This window comes from Lepisosteus oculatus, chromosome 26 (assembly GCF_040954835.1).
Source record: "Lepisosteus oculatus isolate fLepOcu1 chromosome 26, fLepOcu1.hap2, whole genome shotgun sequence".
In the NCBI taxonomy this organism is placed as follows: Eukaryota; Metazoa; Chordata; class Actinopteri; order Semionotiformes; family Lepisosteidae; genus Lepisosteus; species Lepisosteus oculatus.
Genome location: NC_090721.1, coordinates 4,589,678 through 4,611,046, shown reverse-complemented (window position 1 = coordinate 4,611,046; position 21,369 = coordinate 4,589,678). Strand labels below are relative to the sequence as shown.

Sequence of the window (21,369 nt, the reverse complement as noted above, 5' to 3'; positions counted from 1 at the left end):
TCTATGATCATTATATTATTATGCTCGTGCTTTCAATTTTTGTATTATTAAATTATATCGATCTTGAAACTAATACCTAAAAAAGCGAATATGGGCTCTCGTGTTGCACCAGTGGTTATTTGGAAACTGGTGTCTCTTCACCAATGAAAGGAGTACACAAGCAATACATTTTCGAGAACATGGTTAAAATTTTAAATAAAACACCTAACCTAATGAACTAACATAATAACGTCTCCCTAAATGTAAGACTGTTTATTCGCGTGAAGGCTGCAAAGTCTGGGGTCAACTGATCAAAAGATCACAACTCGGGGGGTGACTTTGCTGTTTTGTACGTCACAGAGTGACGTCACAGCCAGGAAAAGAAGGCGCTATATTGAAATATATTGAAACATCCACACCACCCGACAGACTCGGAAAACAAATTCCCCCCATTGTTTTCATCACAATCAGGAGTTCAAGAACCGAGTTTGATGGTACCTGTAAAGTCCTTGTAGACAGACACGTGATTACCCGAAAAAACAATGCGCTATATATGCTATATATGTTTGCGCATAAGACCCCTGTAAGTACAAACACGGGTAATGACAGTTTATTAAAGCATTCAGATATATGTTCACTTCTGTTATGTGAAAATAAAAAATATGTTTCCAATATTGCCGCGGTCCGTAGGTGTGAGACGGTGGACTTTCCAGTGTTCCTTCTCGGATTTATTGTGTTGAATAACACAATAAATAGTGTTATTCGCTACCTGCGACAACCTTGTACGAAATGCCCCTTAAAAAACACCAGGTTCTTTTTTGTTGTGCTTTGCATAAAAAGTGCAACAGTCGTCCTGTTCGTGAAGTTGCAGATTCAAGACTTTTTGAACATGTTTATTTAAGAAGGAGACAGTGAGAAACTGATCACTTCTTCAGATTTTTTTTTAAAAAACACACTGCTACGAAGTATTAAGACGTGCTCGCTAAAGCCTCCTAGTAAGAACATGCAATTGTTTGCTAGTGTTCGCTTTTTGAGACTACACCCGCAACTCTTCTGATTAGGGTATGCGATATTCGTGACAAATGTAATTTTCCTGCTCACAGAAACGCACAGAAGACACTGGTATTAAATGCAAAACCCACCACCGCCGCCCCCCCCACCCGGGCAAACAGAGGAACACAATTGCAGAGCTGATAAGGTAACAGACGCTTGAACTCGCCAGACGGGGTCACCGGAGGTCAAAGTCAATGCGCATGGTCACGTGATCACCGGGACAACAAGGCGCTAGATCTCGGGTCCGAAAGCAGCACAAACGATTGAGACCGGTCCGGTTCCCCTACGACATCTTAGGGGGGGCTGGGCAAGGTCACCCCCTGAAAAAGAAGACCTATCTAAGGAACGAAAGCAGCTGGGAAGTCGCTTTCAACGCCACAAAACGCAGCACAACGAATGAGGTGGGTTTCATCGTTTGTGGTGTCTGTCGGGGGGGCCCAACGTCACGGAGCTCAAGGACAACCCTGCGCGGTATTTTAAATACAATGTTTCGGACGGAGTTTGAGTCTTGCGTTTTGCGTTGTGTTCACTGAAGTTAATATTTTATTGCAAAGCGCGGAGTAACCCGTAAAACTACTGAACAACCTAAAAGCAGGCATACGAAATACTTAGAGCTGTTACAAGCAAGAAGTGAAAATGAGCTCTCGCAGCCTTTCTTTTAGCTAAAGACAAAGTCCTCGTATGAGAGAGCTTTGCAAACTGGCTGTCATTTGAACGGGAATTTGCCGACTCTGTAGACAGGGACGAGATGATCGCCATATTCAATTCCAAGCCCCGACGCCTTCGTCTGGTCTAGAAGGCCAGAACCTCACAAGTTTTTGTGTGTGTCCGCCGTGGCACAGTAGCGTCCGGCAGCCTAGCTAATTAACGTGTGTGTGTGAGTGAGAGAGAGAGTATGTATATATAAGGTTCCGCTAATTCTGCTGTTTGATTAGACTGATGTGTTGCTCAGACGTTCGCGTTTTTTTTTTCCCACCACGTCCGTTAAATTTGAAAAACGGAATCCGGCGCCACGCGCGATTCCCCAGCGTGCAGTCTGGCAAGACACGTGGCCCGGCGGCTCGCGCGTGCGCACGCCAAAACCTAACCAACACGCTGCCTTGGTTACTCTAACCTGTATAGCAACGACGTTTGATTTATTCATTTTTATGACGACGACGACGATGATGATGATGATGATTATTTTCTCCCATACGGGACGGGCGGGACTCGCTTACATTTGTAGGGTCGCCGGTCTAAGTCGTTCCCGGTAACTGTCGCGGGTCGTGCGCTCCTGCGATGGCGGAAGTTTTGCGGTTTTCTGAGAAAAAAAAAATATCCCCCTCTGTCAGTCTCAGCCACGGCCTGTCTCCAGGAGTTTAGAAAAGACACGATTCCTTGTACTCCTGACCTTTCAGCCCGTCTCCCGTAATCTGTCATGACAGCTGTGCGCCGGGGGCTGGGAAACTCAAGTTTAGTGGGACAGGAGATCTCTTATTAAACATTTATCTATACACTGCCTACACTAAAGAAATTCTACCGTGTTAGTGAGTATGAGAAGCGCTGTCAATGTTTAATATCGGTATTGACTATGCCATGTTAATTTTTAAAGTTTTTTGGGGGTTATAGTATAGATCTGTTTCATGACAAAACAGGATAGTAATGGGAAGTTTTAGAAACAGCAAGTGCAAATTGTTGGCTCTCTCCTCAATATACTGTAATGTCTTAATGGAAAGGCCTGCTTTAGAATTTCAAACCCCTTTTCATTGTATTCATTTAGGTCCGAGCAGAAGTCACAAATACTGAATGCTGGTAAATAAATGGCTGAATGCTGGTAAATACTGAATTGGTGACGAGGGAATTGGTGTGTTAGAGATCCTAGACTGAGTGATAGGAGGATGTGTTATCTGAATACAGCCACAGTGCTTTCTCTCTCTGTCGAAGCTTGTAGAAATCAGAATAAATAAGAAGCTTGTTTCATGGTATTCAAATGTATGTAGTTGTTTATTAAAACCCATGGTTTTCTCATGTTATGTGAAGTCTTTAGTGTACCATCATTTTCTTTCTAAAAAGATTTTGGCTTGAATATTTACGGTATGACAGAGCTCCAACTGATGAACAACTGTAAAAAAAACCCAAAAGGTAATTTTGGGAAAAGAAACAGTGAGCTGAGTGCTGTAATTAAATATACTAACTATCCCCCCCCAACAAAAATGATTGTTAATTTTCACAAAATAGAAGCATCCATCGCAGGTGATCAATCTTGCAGCCCCAGCCCATGACAGGGGGCTATTATTAATAGGCACCACACAACCATCCAAACAGTTCAAATGATGATTTCATCTCTGAGCTGCCATTGTGATGTATTATTTACTGGAGAGCGTGGGGAGGGTGATGCTAGCTCCTGTTCCTGCTTCCTTGCACAATGAAAACCCTCCCCTGGGACATTAACATCTATTTAATAGCAAGAGTGACTGCCGAGCATGGCAGTTAGGACTTGCTTCTTAAGTGGCTTGGCTGATTGTGATAATAACGTAATGATGGTTCTGAAGGTGGTCCCAGGTCTGGGCTCAAATGTAGGGCTCATCGTGTTCTGCGGAGGTACTGTATCAGCCGCACAGCGCAGGGTGGGGGCTGTAACCTGTGGTGAGGGGTCGATGATGCTCCTGTGAGTGTCCGTGAAGACAAACGCAACATTCTTGGCCAAAGACTTGTGAAACTGTAAATGGCGACACAAAGTTGCTCGACCAAATGGAGATGGGAAAACAATACTCCACTTGTCTTCCCATTCAAGTAGATATAACCGGGTGATGAGGTGTGGGGCACCGGTGTCAGGAATAGCACCCCATGCAGGGTAGTCCGACCCTCGCTACCAGCCTGCTGTGCGCCTGGCTTGTACGTATCTCTAGAAACTCCCATGGTTTTTTCTTGTTTTTTAGATAATAAACTTTAAAAGGGACTCCAGTGTGAGGTTCATTCTGCTACCATGGCCGTTAATCCTTTATTGATAATTGAGCCCCTTTGGGCCTCTTCTGTAAGGGTTCAAGTGAAAGCTCAACCAGAATATGGCCTGACAGTTTGTTCTGCTCCTGCGAAAAAGGCACAGGGCCTTGATGAAGGAGAGCTGGGCTGCCTGTTCTTGTTTCGACACTAAGAAAGTTTAAGCTTAATAATGATCCTCTGTGCCAATCAGTGTCATCTTCATACAATGGAAAAATAAAATCGGGCAAAATAAATGGAACCCATTTGATCCGCTGTTAGTCCCTGAAGAACATTTACATTGAAAAACCACTGCACGCGAAAGTAAGAGTTGCTCCTCTTCATTACCATGGCCTTGAGAAACCTGTCCCAACCTCTTGTCGTGCGAGAGATAAGTAGAGGCATTGATCTCGGCCATACCTGCTGCACGGTCTGAAGCACTATTAGGTGAAATTGGATGCTGAGGAACATTGATTTCTGCCTCCGTTAAAGGGACATCTGTAATGAAATATGTTTTTTGTAGATAAGTGATGGGCCACTTTTAATATTTCTGTGTTCAGCACTTGTGATGGAACTCATCTTGGTGTCAGCTTAACTGTATTTGTCACGGTTCTTATGCACTGTGGGCTACATGCATATAACTGTGCTGAATCCTCCTCTTTCTAGAAGAAGAATAAATGCAAAAAGGCTGTTTCTGCTCTATTTTTGTCTTATATCCACAAATTCGATGATGGAAAGATTTCCTCTACTATTTCATAAGCTGCTGCTGCTGAAATCTGAAGTATGGGTTGGTTCTAAAATTACTGAGTGTTTTTCCAGGTCATGAAAACCTTTGTACTTACGGGCATGTCGGTCCTCTTAAATAATACATGCTGCTTTCTCTGCCTGAAAATAATAAAAAAATGAATTTATACATCTTTCCCAAGGAGTATATCGATTTAATATTGCATGTCTTAAAGCATTCACAATAGATCATAGCTGGGAATGCAGAGCTAATTAAATTGATTAGTTCTTCCAATTTCTGGTTACAACCAGATTTATTTTCTGGCTTTTTGTTTCGGTGCAAAATGTAATCTATTGCTGCATTATGAACAGCATGTTGGTGAAGTGATTTTGTGCTGCTGCTTCAAATATCTTGAGTCCTTCTGTGTGAAGTTTACATTTCTCCCTGTATTCACATGGTTTTCTTCAGACCTCCAATGATTATACAGTAGCTATTTCACCCTGCAGCTCACAACTGGCAGTGCAGTGAAGCCCACCAGGTGTGAGCCTGGTCAGTATGTGGAGGTAAGACCTCCTGGGAAAAACTAAGGTTGCTACTGGAAGAGGTGGTATTGGGACAGGTAGGTGTTGCTTTTGCTGCAGTCTGTGTTGGTTCTAATGCACCAGTATAGCAACAGAGACACTATACTGTTAAAAAAAAAAAGTCACCACCTTTGAGACATAAAAACGAGGTCCTGACTCTCTGTGTCAGAGTGTTTCTCAAAAAGAGCAGGGGTGTTACCCCGACGTCCTGGCCAAAAAACACATCGGTGGTGGAGGAGGGGAGTCCTCATTACCTGTAAAGTGCTTTGAGTGGAGTGTCCAGAAAAGCACTATATAAGTGTAAGGTGTTATTATTAATCATTTGCCTGCTAGGTTGATTGGTATTATCAAGTTGTCCCTGCATGTGCTTTCCTGCAGTGAACTGAATTCTTGTTCAGAATCTAATCTGGACTTTCTCCCACTGTCTGCTGGGATATTCCATACTATTAACTGACTCTGAATCATAGATGGGTGGATGCTATACTCCTTCCAGATTAAACATGCAAGTTTTCCAGTGGAAATTCTTTCCTCTGGCTGTACTTGCAGCTTTTAAGCTGTTACAAAACTCACTTGCAGATGATAGTTTCTGCTGGGAGGGAGTGGTGGTTGTGGACAGTGACTCCGTTTACCATGGCAATACGAGATTTTGCCAGCCACTTGGCTCTCCTGGTCTTTGTGCGATTCTGATGTCTTTTAAAAAGCAAGAGATTGTCGTTCCAGCCATGGAAAAAGGTGCACAGCAGCAGCTGTTTGTCCCCAGCGGTGAGGGTGGCACTGGTAAGCGATTCTAATGGGGAAACGGCTGCACTGCTTGTATTCCCGTGGACAGAGTCCAGCAGACGTGGAGTCGAGGGCAGGGCATCGAGACTCGCTCTGCACTGCCATGTCCTGTGTAGCTCTGTGGGGATCTCTGCAGCAGCCAGGAGGGGAGGGAGGAGGTTCATGGAGAAGTCACGCTGCCTGAGCGCTCCGTCTATCCAGCTGGGCCCCCACTGCGTCAGCTGCTCCACGCTTCAAGTCGGAGCAGATTAAGAAAACCGACGGCCCGGCCCCGGAGTGTTTTGGCAAAAGCAGGCTCTTGAGCGCTGGAAGCACAGCACCATGTCTTTTCAAGTGCCTTCCTGCCCCCCCGGCTGCGTTTCTTCAGAAAGCACATCCCTGCACCTGCAGGCAAGAGAAGGCTTTTCTGTGAAATTCCACCAAGGAGAAGGCCCGAACAGCTCATTTCAGCTTGTTTTCTTCGGGCAAAAGCTGGGGTTCAAAGCTGACGGCACCTAACTTGTCAGGATTTATGTGGAAGTAATGGGAATTTATAACCGGCAATTCCTCACAGAGCGTGGAATTGTAAAAGGTCATGGACTGCTGGTTGTGTAATAATAATTATATTAATGAATCTCAGATGTACATCGCTTTTCATCTCAGAAGTGCTTTACAGAGGGGAGGTTGTCCACTTCATCCTCCACTGAGTTTCATCACCCAGCAGTCCCACTGCACACCAGATCGGGCGGAGGAGTAAGAAATCACTTGACCAGTGTTAACTCCCACCCCTGCTCTCCTGAACTGGGCTCTGGGATCTTTCAATGACCGAGGACTCTGGACCTTGGTTTAACGTCTCATCTCCAGGATGGCACCCCCTGTCCATTGCCTCCATGCACACCGCTTCGCCAACACCACTTACAGCAGCAGCTGGGTTCGTTTTGGAGGTCTCCTATACACCTGCATTGGTGCAAATGTATCCCAAAAGAATTAAGGCCATAATTCAAACAAATAAATACTTTCACCAGATCCTAACTCAGGTGTGTGTACATTTATTCAGCCCATTTTTCTAGGCTTTCATTTGTGATTCCTTTCCAGAATGTTTTTTTTCACTTGGAGGTTGTGTGTTAACAGTATGTAGATAAAGGTAAAATCTGTTCTGATTTAATTCCCCCTTGATTTCACGCCGTTAGGCCATGAAATGTATTACTTTGGAAAGGGAGTGCAGATTTTCAGTAGGCACTGTATATGTAATCCTACGAACAGTGTGGTATTTGTTCATGTTTACCCCTTTCTGCAAAGCAGTGCTTGTTTACGGGGGTGAACGTTTTTTTTTTTCTCAACAAAAGAGGGTGCTCTTTAGCAGGAAGGAGAAATCTGGTGCGAATGTACACAAGGAGCACTGGCTGGCTTTATCGTAGCTGTGGAAAGGGAAAAGCCTCTCGCCTGCAGTGGGACTGAGCTGCTGCTGTTGGCCCTTGTCGTTCTCGGAGAGCCCGGCGAGACTGAAAATAAAATTGGCACTTCTCTAGATGGCGTTTCTCGGAGTGGTGCGGCTCTTGGGGTTTGCACGCAGGGAGGATGTGGCAGCGCGCAGTTTCGCACTCATCCACGCAGTCTGGGGGGTACTGGTGAGGGGTGCTACTTATTGCCTAGCTGGGGCTGCACTTCAGCAGAGGATGAAGAGGGTCCCCTCTTATACATGCTGGGATCATTGGGGATGAAGTAAGCTGTCCAAATGCAAGCAATTATTATTAATTACTTGCATGGGATGCAGTGGTGTCGCTGCCCCCAGAGTGCTGAAGAACTGGGCAGGAAAAAAACATGGCAAAGTGAAACCCTTAATTGTTATTGGTGTTGTATTACCTCACTGTCTACAGAATATGTGAGGGTCAAGTAGTTAGGATGGGGGTACTAAAAGCGGTGCTAGATTCTGCTGATTAAGCTTGCCTTTATTTTTAGTTATTCTGTTTCCAAGGGGTTTGTACTGCAGTATATGATACATCTTCACTCAGCTGTTTGTGGGCTTTATTTATACGGTGCTGCCAGTTATTCTCTTGTTTGTTTTTTGACTTCCCAGCAGGATGTCCCCTGACGTACCTGTCACTTTTCTGGGGGGGTGCGGGTCTGGGGCTCACCCCTGCCACCCCGCCACCACTCCTCGCTCCGTTTTGTTAAAGCTGGGCTTGTGGGCCATCGTGTCCTGACACTGGTCCTGTCTGAAGATCCAGGACGTTTGTTTAAAAAAAAGATCAATCACAGCAGCAGACTATTATGTTGCTTGTGCATGGGAGAGGAGTAATCGAAAAGTTCGTTAGAACTCACAGCACTCAGCCCGTCTTCCAAAACTTGCACAGAAAAAAGAAAACGTACAAAAATGCCAATTTGAGACAGGATAAGTTGTCTGTTTCCTCTATTGTTTTATATATATATTTAAAAAAAACTTAATTAATTTTCATGTCAAGTTTGTGTTTTGGCAGTGCAGTACCCTTTGGTTGTGCATATTACTGTGTTTGTGAGGGTTTTGCTTTGGGGCTGGTGGGGGGGCTGTTATGCAACTCCACTTGATTACTGTGATGTGTTGTTGTGATGGAACTGATTTCTGACTAATTTGTTTCAGAGAGAAATCTGGTGATAATTTTACAAGAAGCTTGCTTAATTGATTAATCTGTAATGTAGAAATGTAGTCCTTTGCTGTATTAAGAATCAAGGACCCGTCATGGCTTATTTAACTGGTAGAAGAAAGTTCTGTTTCCTTCCCTGCCTATAGAATTCAGTTCAAGTAATATAATAGTCTGCTGCTATGAATGATTGAATTTTAAGCTCCTTTTTAAGCTATGAACATTAAGGTATGGTCTTCATTTTGGTGAAAAAAACATTATTCTTGCAGATGGTGGTGGTTGGCCATTAATTCAGTTCCATAAAATGGGGACTCCTTAATCCTTTGCAAAAGCCCTGTTGCTACAGTTAGTAAAATGCAGACAGCTACAATATTTTACAGGGTTTTGACCTTCTGCTTTCTATTCCTGTCTTTCCCCAGAAACATTAACAATGATTTGAAGATTACTGGGGTTCCAATAGGTTCAGCCTTTTGTGGTGTGAAAATTATTGCTTGAATGCCAAGTTTTACTTCCATGCATCAGCTCATTTATTGTTCTCAGTTTGCTCTGTTATATTAAATGGATTCCACCCGAAAAACCTATAAAATATTACTTCATAACACAAACTCTCTCCTGCCTCATCCCAGTTCAATATTTATAGGACTGGAAGGCTGTTTTTCATTAGCAGGGACTATTGTAAAGTATTTGATATGCAGGTGTTGGGAGTTTCTCTTCTGTTGCTGTTTGAGTGGCAGCCACTGAATCATTTTATGGGGACAGCTTATAAAACTTTTTACATTTTCAGAAGAGTTTTTTTTCCAGCAGGGAAGAAGGCGATCCTTGATTCTCTATATAAATCCCAAATAAACATTTTAGAGCATGAAGGCATAAAATCTTCTTTACATAACATACACTATTGATGACCAAAGTGTACACTGAACATAATATGCTGATATCATTACTGGAGTCATCTGCTGTAATTATTACAGTTATTCCAGTATTAATTTGCAACTTATTACACAAGAAGAATAATCAATTTTTGTTTGTATGTTTTTAAAAAGTAAAATGGCATCATAAAATTTTGGCATCAATTTGATTAATTGATCATTAATGATTGACTATGATGCACCCTAGCGCCTGTTATTTAAGCTCTAAATTGACTAATTTGTGAGAGTTGGTGATTCAATGTATTTAATGCCAGGCTTGGTGTAAATCAAGAATGAAAAACACAGGAAGCAACCAGTAAGTGTTATTCATCAAAAGATCAGCACCTTTTTTCCTTCATTGGGTTGGGAGCCACAGTACTTAATCCCAAAAAACTGTCTCCCTCTTTCTGGGCTGTTGACAGCTGGAAATGTCTAATTTGGCAAAATGTTGCTGTCAAATGCAGCCCGTCAGTGACCTCACCAAGATCGATGGCCGTGCCCAGGAGCAGTGGTCTGGACAGGAGTGTCTCACTGCTAGGACTCCACGTGCCATGAATGACAGCAGCCTGACTGCAGAGCACCGCGTCGATCAGGTTCTGCGACCTCAAGCGCTGCCCTTCCCACGATTTCACCCTGACATGACAACATGACAGCATTCCCACGGGACGCTGCAGATCCTCATGCTGCCCGTGAAACAACTGCTTTCTTCCAAGAGAATGTCGCAGTTCTGCCCTGCTTGTCCTCAGTTGCCATACGTGAGCCCAGATGAGTATTTGTAGGATGACGTGTGGCCTTTAGGGCTCAGAGACCAGTGACCAGGCACACGTTCTGGCTGTAAATGAGGAATGGGACTGAGTCCCACAAGACAGCATCCGCAGCCTTGCGTGAAGTGTGCTTCACAGATGTAAATCTTGCTCCCAACTGTGACCGTGTACACTATTAGCATTTGACGTCCACTGTAGACACCCTGTTGATTGCAAGTGATAATCGGCATATGTCAGCGCACCTGCTACAAAACAAGCATGTGATTTTCCTGATACTGTACCTTTCTAGCACTGTTGCAGTTTTACATCTCATTTGATGGTCGGCATATATTATAATGTATTTTATTTCCATCCTGGAGAGTTCTGTGCAGAGTCGGCCTGTAGGCAATTCAGCTATATTTGACAGTGGGCAGATCTGTTCTCAGTTAAATCATTTAAGTCTGACCTCTTATGCCACCCTCTGAGGGAAGACAGGATAAAAAGAACAGAAGAGACTGTGAGAGAGCACATCTTTCAACAAACCAAGAGACTAGAATCTTTCCTGATCTTCTGAACCCTAAAAAAAGACGGCACCTTAGACCTTCAGAGAGGAAATGTTTCATATCTGTTGGCAATACTGATTTCCTATCCACAGGCTAACATGTCCTTATTTAGTGATGCATTAATTAGGTTCCCAGTTTTGTAAAATTTATTTATGATTTAGTTCTGAGTGGGTTCTTTTATTCCTTCTCTCTTTTTTTATGCGGCTTTTGTTCTTGAGTGACAGGAAGAGTTCTGTTTTTTCTGTGTCTGTGAAAGGCAGGACCTGTAACTGCAGGACTGTAAATAATTGTAAATGATTTGTTTGATGTGTATTTGTGATGTATTGTAATAAAGACCTGTAACTTTTAAGCTTGCCTCCTGGTAATTACTTTGTAACCACACTGTACCGCAGAACAAAAGAAAAGACCTTCCACATATTCCCTGACGACAGGGGGTGTATAATTGTTAATATTTATAAATTTGCTTGCAAAGCAAGCTCTTGTCAGGAACTTATATGGATAAGATTTTTACCTGCCTTTATTCAATTATTCATACTCTCTGACTCATTACATTGTTATTAAGCTAATTAAAGCTCAAGATATTTAAGGTGTTTAGTACCATGTACATTTTTACACTTTTTTTCAGTCCATTTTAATCAGGTCCTGCTAATTTTTAATGGACCCATGTTGGTAACAAAAGACTAATTATATTGCTTCTTTTCCCATTCATGTATTGTGTCATTGCTGTGCAGCTTGTGCAGTAGTACAGATTGTTTTGAATCTGATGTCATCATTGAATAGATTAAGAATTTCTCCTGCCGGTATATTTTGACAGCTCTAAAATGGCTCAGAAGTAGTTTACAACCCGATGTCAAAATGACAGGGAATGGCTTGTTTATTTTGCTGTGCTGTATTTCAGGAGCATTAAAACAAAAGTACAGCAGGACCTTTTCTGATTTCACTGCAGTGCAAACAAGAAAAAAAAAAGCCCTTACTCTAAAAATCTATTTCCTTTGTTGTGACACATAACAGCAGAATAAAGGATGAGATTACATCTTGGAATATAGTAAATGTCTGTGTGTGCGCGTGGCTTTAATGTGAGATGTTGCCTTCTGTGTGCAATATACTTAAGTAGCTTCTTAATTAAACAGTTATTACTTTCGTAATCTGTGTGAAATCAGTATTTGACCATTGGCTTTTTGTTTTAGTGTGTATTGCATGCTGAACAGTAAGACATTGTAAGGAGCTAATTAAAGTCAGACTATTTTTTAAAGCTCCAGGTTGTTTGATCCTACTTCTTTTTACCAATTCCAAACCCAAGATGGCACAATTCTTTCATGTCTGATTTCTTAGTTTTTTTTTCTCTTTTGCCCTGTAGTATTTCTCCTTAATGGATAGAAATTTGTCTTGACCAATATTTTTCAACAGTGATCTGTGCACTCAGTGGAGTCTTTTTGAACAAAATTAGTATAATAAGCTGTATTCTATTAGAGTAGCTTAACATGTCTTACTGAATATAGTGAGCTATGCATAAGTTTACCCATGGTAAGGTAAGGGCTGTTCTGTGTGAGTACTTGTGAAGGTTCCAGGAGATATTAAATGCTAATTAAATCTTGAAGGAATTGTTTGTGCCTGACATAGAAATGATGGAAACTCCAGTAAACAAGCTTTTGTACCCTATGGTGTAATATTGATATTATTTTTTGAAAAGAGTGTCAGTCTCCGAGCTCAATATTTACGGCAGGTTGATAGCAGACAAGAATGCTTTCTAGTATGAAGTATGCCCAGATTACTGAACTAGAAAGAGACGTACACATGAATATATGAATGCTGAGACGAAATCCCTCATTATTGTGTTTCCACGGCCTCTTTTCATCTTGCAAACCTTGTCTCAGTTTTCAATTTCTGATCTTTTTTGAACGATCTCTCATCATCATTAGCTGGCTCTCTGCTGTGAAATGGCACATTACTAGTCATTTTGCATTTTCCACCCTCAGCTCCTTTCTGCGTTCCCCAATGCAATTATGTTTATGAGAGTGTAACCTTCTTTCTTCTAATGGGGCGGGGACTGGGGTTGGTGGGGGGTGGGGTGGGGGCAGTTCCGTGGTATAATTGTGCTAGAAATTAGACAGTGGTGGGGAGAAGCCAAGTGAAGACACGAAGGCATTCCTACAGCACTGAAAGAGCTCCATTCTTTTCTTTTCTCTGCTTATTTAAAAACTGAAGAAAAACTTCCTGATTCTGCATGCCTCCCTATGTACATTTTAATTAAATCCCCCGGTCAGGCGTAAATTTTTGGTCCCTCCTGATTTTTTTTTTAATCTGTCACTCGGCCCGCCGGAACACAAGGAAGACGCTTAATGACGCTTGTATTAGTTGCATAATTCCCTCATGCATGTAATACATTTGCCATTATCTCCGTAGTCAGAATTCTAATCACTCCAGGGACCCCGGTCCACCGGCTGAAATATATTGTTCGATTCGCCGTACAAGCGAGGAGCAACCTGCTTCATCAAAGGTCGGGCACAGCCTAATGACGAGCCGGAGATCAAAACCAAGATCAAAACTCTTCGCTGGGAGTTGGGAAGACAGGCTTCATAGCTGGGAATAAATAGCTCTTCTCCCAGAAGCTCTGCTGTGGGATGGGATTCTGTTAATCAGTGATAGTTTCAGCGAGGCCCAGAAAAACCGTGCCATCTTGCTGGATGTCAGCCAGCTGAAACAAGGTCCTTGAAATCATTAATTCTTGGTATATTGCAGAAATATGAGTGGTTGTTTAACTGTTTAAATGTCTGTTCCTGCCTTCAATCAAACTACAATACAGTGACGATACTCTGTTGCGAATTTACAGCCAATTTGCTTGCAATCAGACCATTGAGTGGGCCCTCTCCAGTGTGAGCCCAGCCGATTGGACTGGGCCCGGTAGGACCTGCTGCACCTCCCAGGCGCTCGAATGGCTCAGGAGGTGCCAGCCAGTTGGTACCACCTAGCCCAATCATTGTCTTTCATTGCGTAGCAGGTATCACCCTCCCCCAATCCGTGGTCTAATCACGAACAGGTCCTGTGCAAATCAGATGTGAAGTAGGAGCTTTCCTTTCACACTGTGAAAAAAGCGCCCTCTTTTGCTGCATTGTCCTCTCTCTAAAAAAAAAACAACAGTTTTGTGTTAGCACCTTTATCGTTGTGCTTCCAAACTCGGTCACTTAAGGGGAAAATTGTCGTGCGAAAGCTGGGTCAGGGATTGACCGTTGTGATGTCGAGCCTGCACGGTCTGTAGAGTGACGCCTGATCTTCTTGTTGTTTCAGACCAGTGCCGTGCTGTGCTCTGGTGGCTGTGCGCTCCTGGCAGTGAGCTCACTGGTGGCGATCATCACGGTGTTCCTCCCCAGCGGAGTGTGTGAGAGGAGGGCCTGCACGCTGGCAGGATATATGCAGACAACAGCAGGTTAGTGTACAGGCCTTACCTGGGCTTACCTGGGCAGTTTCACCAGCCTGTATAACATTTCTCTCCTGCATGCTCTCTAACCCCCTGTATTTCTCGCATCTTCTAAGTTACTAATGCAATATGCATGAGTGCCTCTTACTGTAAGTTCTTAATAAAGAGCCCTGACCAGAGGAAACCAGTTTGTACATTTTAAGTATTTTTTTCCTCAAAGCATCTACTTGCTCTTTCCCTGAAGATGAATCTCCACTGTCTGGTACCCAATGTTCCCTCTGTCTACACTCTTTCTAGAAAACAAATACCTTACATCTGACATCTTAATACCATGTGAGCAACCGAGAAACCACTCCAGTACAGAGCGCACTGTGTTTTGATACCAGGAATTAATATCTGGATTTCAGACACTGGTGGTTCATTAATTCATTTCACAAAATGCACTTTGCTGCAGAATCTCATACTTCTGAAATTAGATTCTGTTTCTGGTTTTATCAGGCATCACTTTTTTCCCTTCAGGATATTTTTGGCAGAAGCTGACAAATTGTATCTTTTAGTTTTTTAACTGGTGGTATACTGAGAGCTTGTTACCATATTTGGTTAAAAGGTGGATGTTTTGCTAGTTTGCACTGACTTTGCTGTGTTCTGTTGCCAATCTTTTGCATGAATTTATTATTCAAGAACAATTGTGAAAAGGTAAATATGATAAGAAATCATTCAGAAATGCAGAAATTCTGAACTTACAGTATATTAAGTGAAGATTTATAGAAACCCATGATTACATTGAATGGTTTATAAAGAATATTATTAATAACTGACCTCACACAAACAAGAATATACACCTGTGAAGCAAATTAGTGTATGTTGAAAAGGATGCTAATATGAAAAGATAAAAACCACTTATCTCAGCTTAAAAAACTTTTGAGCTAATGCAATTTCAAGGTAATTCACGAGAAAGGCTGAGTAGTGTTCTGCTGAGACGTGACAAAAATTAATAAGGGTTTGTTTTCTTTTCCTCAGAGCTGTATATAATCATTACATCTACAAAAATAATAAAAAAGGAAATCATACTGGTCTGCTCATAACCCCAAAAAATACATTTTTGTGATTTTGATAGAAAACACCGTTATCTCGTAGTTCTAAAGTGTTACTATTAAACTGTATTGCTATTATTGTTTCTGCCTTGCAGTATTAAAGTATCACTATTCAGTACTATTACTATGACTACCTTGCAGTATTAGAATAAAAAAACAGAATATATTTCTTTTAAATCCCAGAAGCAAATAACCTGCTTGGCAACAGAGGTTGCTAGGATCACGTGGCAGTTGGAATTAGGCTATACCAGAAGAACGATTTAGTGTGTGTTGTAAAAAGAAAATTATATGTCTTTAATGCAGGTCAGTGGTTCAGAGAGTCTGCGGCTTTCTTTAATAAGACCCTGCATTCAGTTAATAGCAAAGTGTCACTGTAAACATTACACAGCAGCAATTTTCAAATTTAATGTTCCTTGCACAATCAAGTAATAGACAAATTGATTTAGTGCAGTGTATTTAAAATCCTAATTATGGACATCATTTAAATAGAATTGTATGCAGGTCTGAAATATCCCCTTCCTTTAATTAAAACAAAATAAGGTCATGGGGTAAGTAAAAGGAAGTTGGTTATGTGCCTTGGCGTCTTCAAAACACAAATGTTGAAATTCCCTAAGGGTATGTACTGTACATGGAGAATTACCAGTTCACTGAAGTGAGGACTTTATTAAAATAAATGAAAGCTGGACTGGCATTCTCATGTCCACTCCCCTTCCTTTATTAAGACAAAAGGCTCGGTTCTAAAATAGCTCTCATTTCAGAAAACAAACAGTGTAGTCATTGCTTTACAGTGCAAACATAAAAACAATGTCTTTAATAACTCTTTCTAGACTACAGCAAGTAGTATGAGTACACCAGGTACAATGCCAGGTTCAGATACCTGCAGTATGTGCATTAATATACATGGCTGTGAAAATGTCTTAGACAATTTGCACTGTTCTGCTCTTTTCACCCAGCAATTTCTTTATCATTCATAGAAATAAAAATCTATGGCTGTCTTTTCCAGAAATTTTGTATTATAGTACAGACAATAGGCTTTTAACTGTATTGCTGTGTAGAGAGGAATAAATGAGGTTCATGATGAGGAACACTTGACAACAAGACAATTAGAGTGGACAGGTAAATGTGATGGATGGTTGACTATAGCGCTTCATTTTGGCTGCTCACATGTAGTTTGTCTTTAGTTGTAGTAATCAAGTTTTTGAAGATTCTGCTCAATGTGAATTTTCGATTGCTAAATGACAAACATTTTTTCTTGTGTTAATAACTGTCAAAACCTGTTACAATAGAAAATACTAATGGAAGCTTTGGGTAAACTTGATGATCATTACATGCATACAGTATGTTGTTACTCTTCATTATCATTTAGACTTCTGCCAGTGTCTGTTGCACTGTATGTTGAAAAGGTTTTTGCCTACTGAAAGAAAACACTGTTTCAGTCGGTGTTTCCAACCTGTTTGCAATACTTGAACTAAACCAGCTTTGATTTTACCACTTATGAAAAACCTGAGCAGTGAGCTAAATTGGATTTCTTGTTCTAAACCTACAGTAGCAAGCAAAAGTTAACCACAGAGGGCCCAGAGGTATTGCAGTAAGTAAATAAGGGAAAATGCATCTTAAACCCATATTGACAAATTAAAATTTATGAAGACACTTGACTTGCCTAATGGTCTGTTTAAAATTGAAGTTAAGTACATGAAGTGGTTCCTTAAATATAATTTCAGTCCTGTTGCATGTTGATTTGGACTAAGGTGTTTCAAGTTGGTTGATAAAAGTCTGCAACCATAAGTAAGTATTTTCCAGGTCATGTTCTCCAAACAGCTTCAAAGCAGTCGTTGTTAACTGCCTAACATTGCAAACTCCCCTCTACATGTCCTGAACCCAGGACCCAAGAGCTAAGGCTGTCTGTACTGGATGCTGTCTCTGTACAGTGCTGCCTGTGTCACGGGCGTCGTTGCTAATTAAGCTGAGGGGCTTCAGCACACCCAGTCTGCAAGAGAGGCTCTGGCACAAAACACAAAAGGGCAGATTTTTCCCCAGGATTTCCTTATCACTCAGACATTTACAGAGTAATGATATTTTGCCTCCTCAATAAACCTGCTGGTAATTCTGAGCAAAGTCATGTCTGTTTGCTAATTGATTCCCAGAGGGTATCTTGTAGATGAAAGTAGTAGCTGCTGTCAGGATGGTGGTGCTTCTGCGTTTTGGTTCGACATTTCATTCACAAATAACTGATCTTTGAAGTGTAAGAGGAAACAGAAATATCCTATTGCTAAAGCCGATAAATCTGTTTTTTTTTATTTCATTTTTTTTCATGCGTGCTTGCTTTGTAGTTACAGGCCAGTGGAAGCAGTGCATTCATACTGTGTGTCTAGTGGAACAATTTGATGTTAAGTTCATTGAAGCAGATGAGCCCTCTGTAAAACTGCCATCTCTGTGCAACTAAAATAGCCCTCCTATAAAAGCTGGATGATAAACATCTATACATATTTCCTATTTGGATGTTAACCCTTTCAAAACTCAGTTTGTGGTGGCCTCAGGAAAAGATGGTGGATAATCTTATACAGATAAACTGGATCTGTGTTTTATTTTCATTGTCATTCTTTGACATGCTAGCTATCATGACTGTGAAAAAAAAGTAATATAGACAATAAGTAATATAGGAGATTCATAATTCTGATGGCTTAGTTGAACCTTCTTTAATCTTCAGGTGCTGTTTTCAATTATTTCCTATTTGCCAAATATTTTGAAAACAATGTTTTCAATAATGAATCCCCCCCAAAAAGAACAGGTCTTCTTTCTGCTACGTTTTGAAGTTGAAGACTAGAATCCTTTGTTGTAGGAAATCATTTCATATGATTAAATTCACTGTCACTAAGTCTGCACTTACTGCACTACTTGGACATAATGTATTGCATACACCCTGGACACATAGCAGCTCTATTCATATTGAGTTTTGTCTGAGTTTATCTTATTAAATTTATTTTGCTCTATTATTATGTAACCTTATTTTGTAACTTTAATTTTGTGATTTTTATCCCCCCGGTGAGCTCGTAGAAAAGATATTTCATTTCCAGCAACTACTGCTGCATGCAGTATTGTTGTGCATTTGATACATAAACTTTGATTGATTGTTTGATTCAATAGAACCAATCAAGAGGGATAATGGATAAGGATAAGCCAGCAGCCATATCACTCTACAACTCACAAATGGCAACCCACTGAAGCTAAGCAGGTGTGAGCCTGTTCAGTACCTGGTCAGTACCTAGATGGGAGACCTCCTGGGCAAAACTAAGGTTGCTGCTGGAAGAGGTGTTAGTGGGACCAGCAGGGGGTGCTCACCCTGCGATCCATGTGGGTCCTAATGCCCCAGTATAGTGACGTGGACACTATATTGTAAGCAGGCACCGTCCTTCGGATGAGACATAAAACCGAGGTCCTGACTATCTGTGGTCATTAAAAATCCCAGGGCATTTCTCGAAAAGAGTAGGGGTGTAACCCTGGCGTCCTGGCCAAATTTCCCATTGGTCCTTACCAATTGTGGCCTCCTAATAACCCCCATCTATGAATTGGCTTCATTACTCTGCTCTCCTCCCCCACTGAGAGCTGGTGTCTGGGGAAAGTACTGGTGCACTATGGCTGCCGTCACATCATCCAGGTGGGGCTGCACATTGGTGATGATGGAGGGGATCCCCATTACCTGGAGTGGAGTGTCCAGCAAAGCGCTATATAAGTGTAAGCAATTATTATTATAAAACAAAATAACACAATTCCAGAATGTTGTGATACAAGAGTGATCATGAGAGATATAGAACAGCCTACCTTTGAGATTATCTTTGCTGGTGGAGGATATGTAATGATAGAGCTTCAGAATTTGGTTATCCTGTAAAATATAAAAATACAACAACGTTTCTTGTACGTGCACTGAAAATATTCCTTTTGTAATCTGGAAGCTGAGTCTTGTTTTTTTTCCTTGTCTTAGAACTAATTAAAAAAAAATTATAGTGGCCTGATCAGCGAAAGTAGTCACACTGGAGCTGAGCGGTGCAGTTGCTTTTGGACTTGATTGCTGTAGTTACTAGTTTAGGTGCCCGAAACCTAATTCAAATTATAAATGTTCCTAAAACACAACCCAAAGAGCACTTACCTGTATGTCACAGTATTAATCCCTTCAGAATTTGTAGGTTTTCCTCAGTATTTTGGGTGTGAAGGTTCATTTATTTCTATGCAATCTATTATATTTTTCATAAGCATGGCGAACGACAGTAATTCATTTCTGCACATCCACTTATTTTGCCAGGAGCGGACTGATTTTCAGCTCCAAATAATGCATTGTCGAAGATTTGAACGAGATAGACTTGCCTGCTTCCCTGCAAACACATTTGTCACGATGCATGTATCAGACTCGAAATAGATTGTCAACTCCACTGTTTGATCTCCGTTTCTTTTGATGTCATGCTTATAATCGGTGCCTGTACAGTAGTCCAGATACACTATCACATATATTCTGTTAATTGGCCATCCAAGCATTTAAAGTGGCAGTAATTTACTGGGCACGCTTTCCAGGATGTGTTCTTTTTATCCCTGACTGTTTTAATCCTATGAAAATTTAGGACTACCTAGCTCTTGTTGCAAGACTGACTCAGATATTGATTAAATCATCTTTCAGGGGGATGATTTTGAAGGCTGAGTTTTGCGCAGAGATAAAGCCAATAAACATGTGTAAAGTATTTAATAGTGGATATAACATGTTAAAAGTGGTGGGAATTGTAAAGGGTTTCTTTATTAGCTGTGTTTTTACTTGATATCGGCCCAGTTTGAATAAATAAAGAGCAGACGTCTGTGACACCGCCTCAGTCATTGGCCTTCACAGACATGCTCTTTTGATCTGTTAGCTTGTTAGTTCAATGAGGCTTTTGGTTAGGTCATTACGATGGTCTGTCGTGTGTGTGTGCCTCCTGGAGCAGGACTGGGAATGCTTGCTTTAGAACACCAATCCCAACCATCATCCCAGTGGCGCTCGGCCTCTTGGATAATCCCGCCCGTGACCCAGGCTGGAATCTGGGGGTTTTGGGCCATGGAGCTCAGTAGTTGAGCCACCTGGGAGCATCCAAGGTGTGGCCCCAATTAAGTCCTCTTCTAATATACATATCTGACAAATTCTGCCATTCAGAAAATTTTACTTTGGAGCAATGTTAATACCGCTGTCATATTTCTTTTCTCGGAAAAAAATCCCATCACTTTTAACTCTCCACATTATTTGCCTATGCTTGCAGGCATGTAGCATAATTAATGCTTGTACATTTGGATGCCTTCTGAATTAAGGCTTTCTGATGGTTCTGATTGCAGTTTGTGAATGTGGTGTTTCAATGCCACATTTGTGGCTTGGACACTGTTAATCATGAGAGGCCCATAGTATGTAAATCTGCGAGTGCATCTATTTTTATACACTGTAGAACATGCAGTAAAGCACAGACAAAAAAAGCTGAATCTGCAAATACATCATCAGCCTATCATCCTTGATAGAAATAACCATTCGGTACTTTGGAGTTATTGCAGCCATACATAATCTTAGGCACCGGCGCTGTCACATTTCCTGTAGTAGCCCAGCTTCCTGCGTTTTAAAGGGATGGTCTTTTTTATAACAATTTGAAAAAGCTGGGATGACCTTCTGTCCAGTATACAGTAATTGCACTTTTTTATCTGGAAAAACTTGGCATCTGAAAAGATCTGAAGTAAAGATGGGTTCCCATCTCCCCCCTCCCTCACCAAAAGCCCATCACACACTTTGTACTATAGACATTCATATTGCATGAGTGCTGCTCCTCTGAAGGCTCAGAGCTTTGCCAAGTTGCAGACATGCTTTGTGTGAGTAATGACTCACTTGGCTCAATTACCTCCTGCTTCAGGGAGTTTTTGTATTGGAAAGCACCATATCTATTATCCAGCCTGGTCTCAGACCCTTCACAATGATGACTTT

General features: G+C 41.5%; 1 protein-coding gene across 1 annotated transcript in view; it reads left to right on the top strand.

The window, feature by feature from the left end:
• The window catches only part of LOC102695302 (LHFPL tetraspan subfamily member 7 protein), a 95,703-nt gene that overhangs the window by 14,583 nt on the left and 59,751 nt on the right, over positions 1 to 21,369 (top strand). The window contains exon 2 of the mRNA XM_006640846.3: positions 14,169 to 14,307. Coding sequence (XP_006640909.1) covers positions 14,169 to 14,307 — 139 coding nt within the window. The remainder of the gene's footprint in view (positions 1 to 14,168; positions 14,308 to 21,369) is intronic.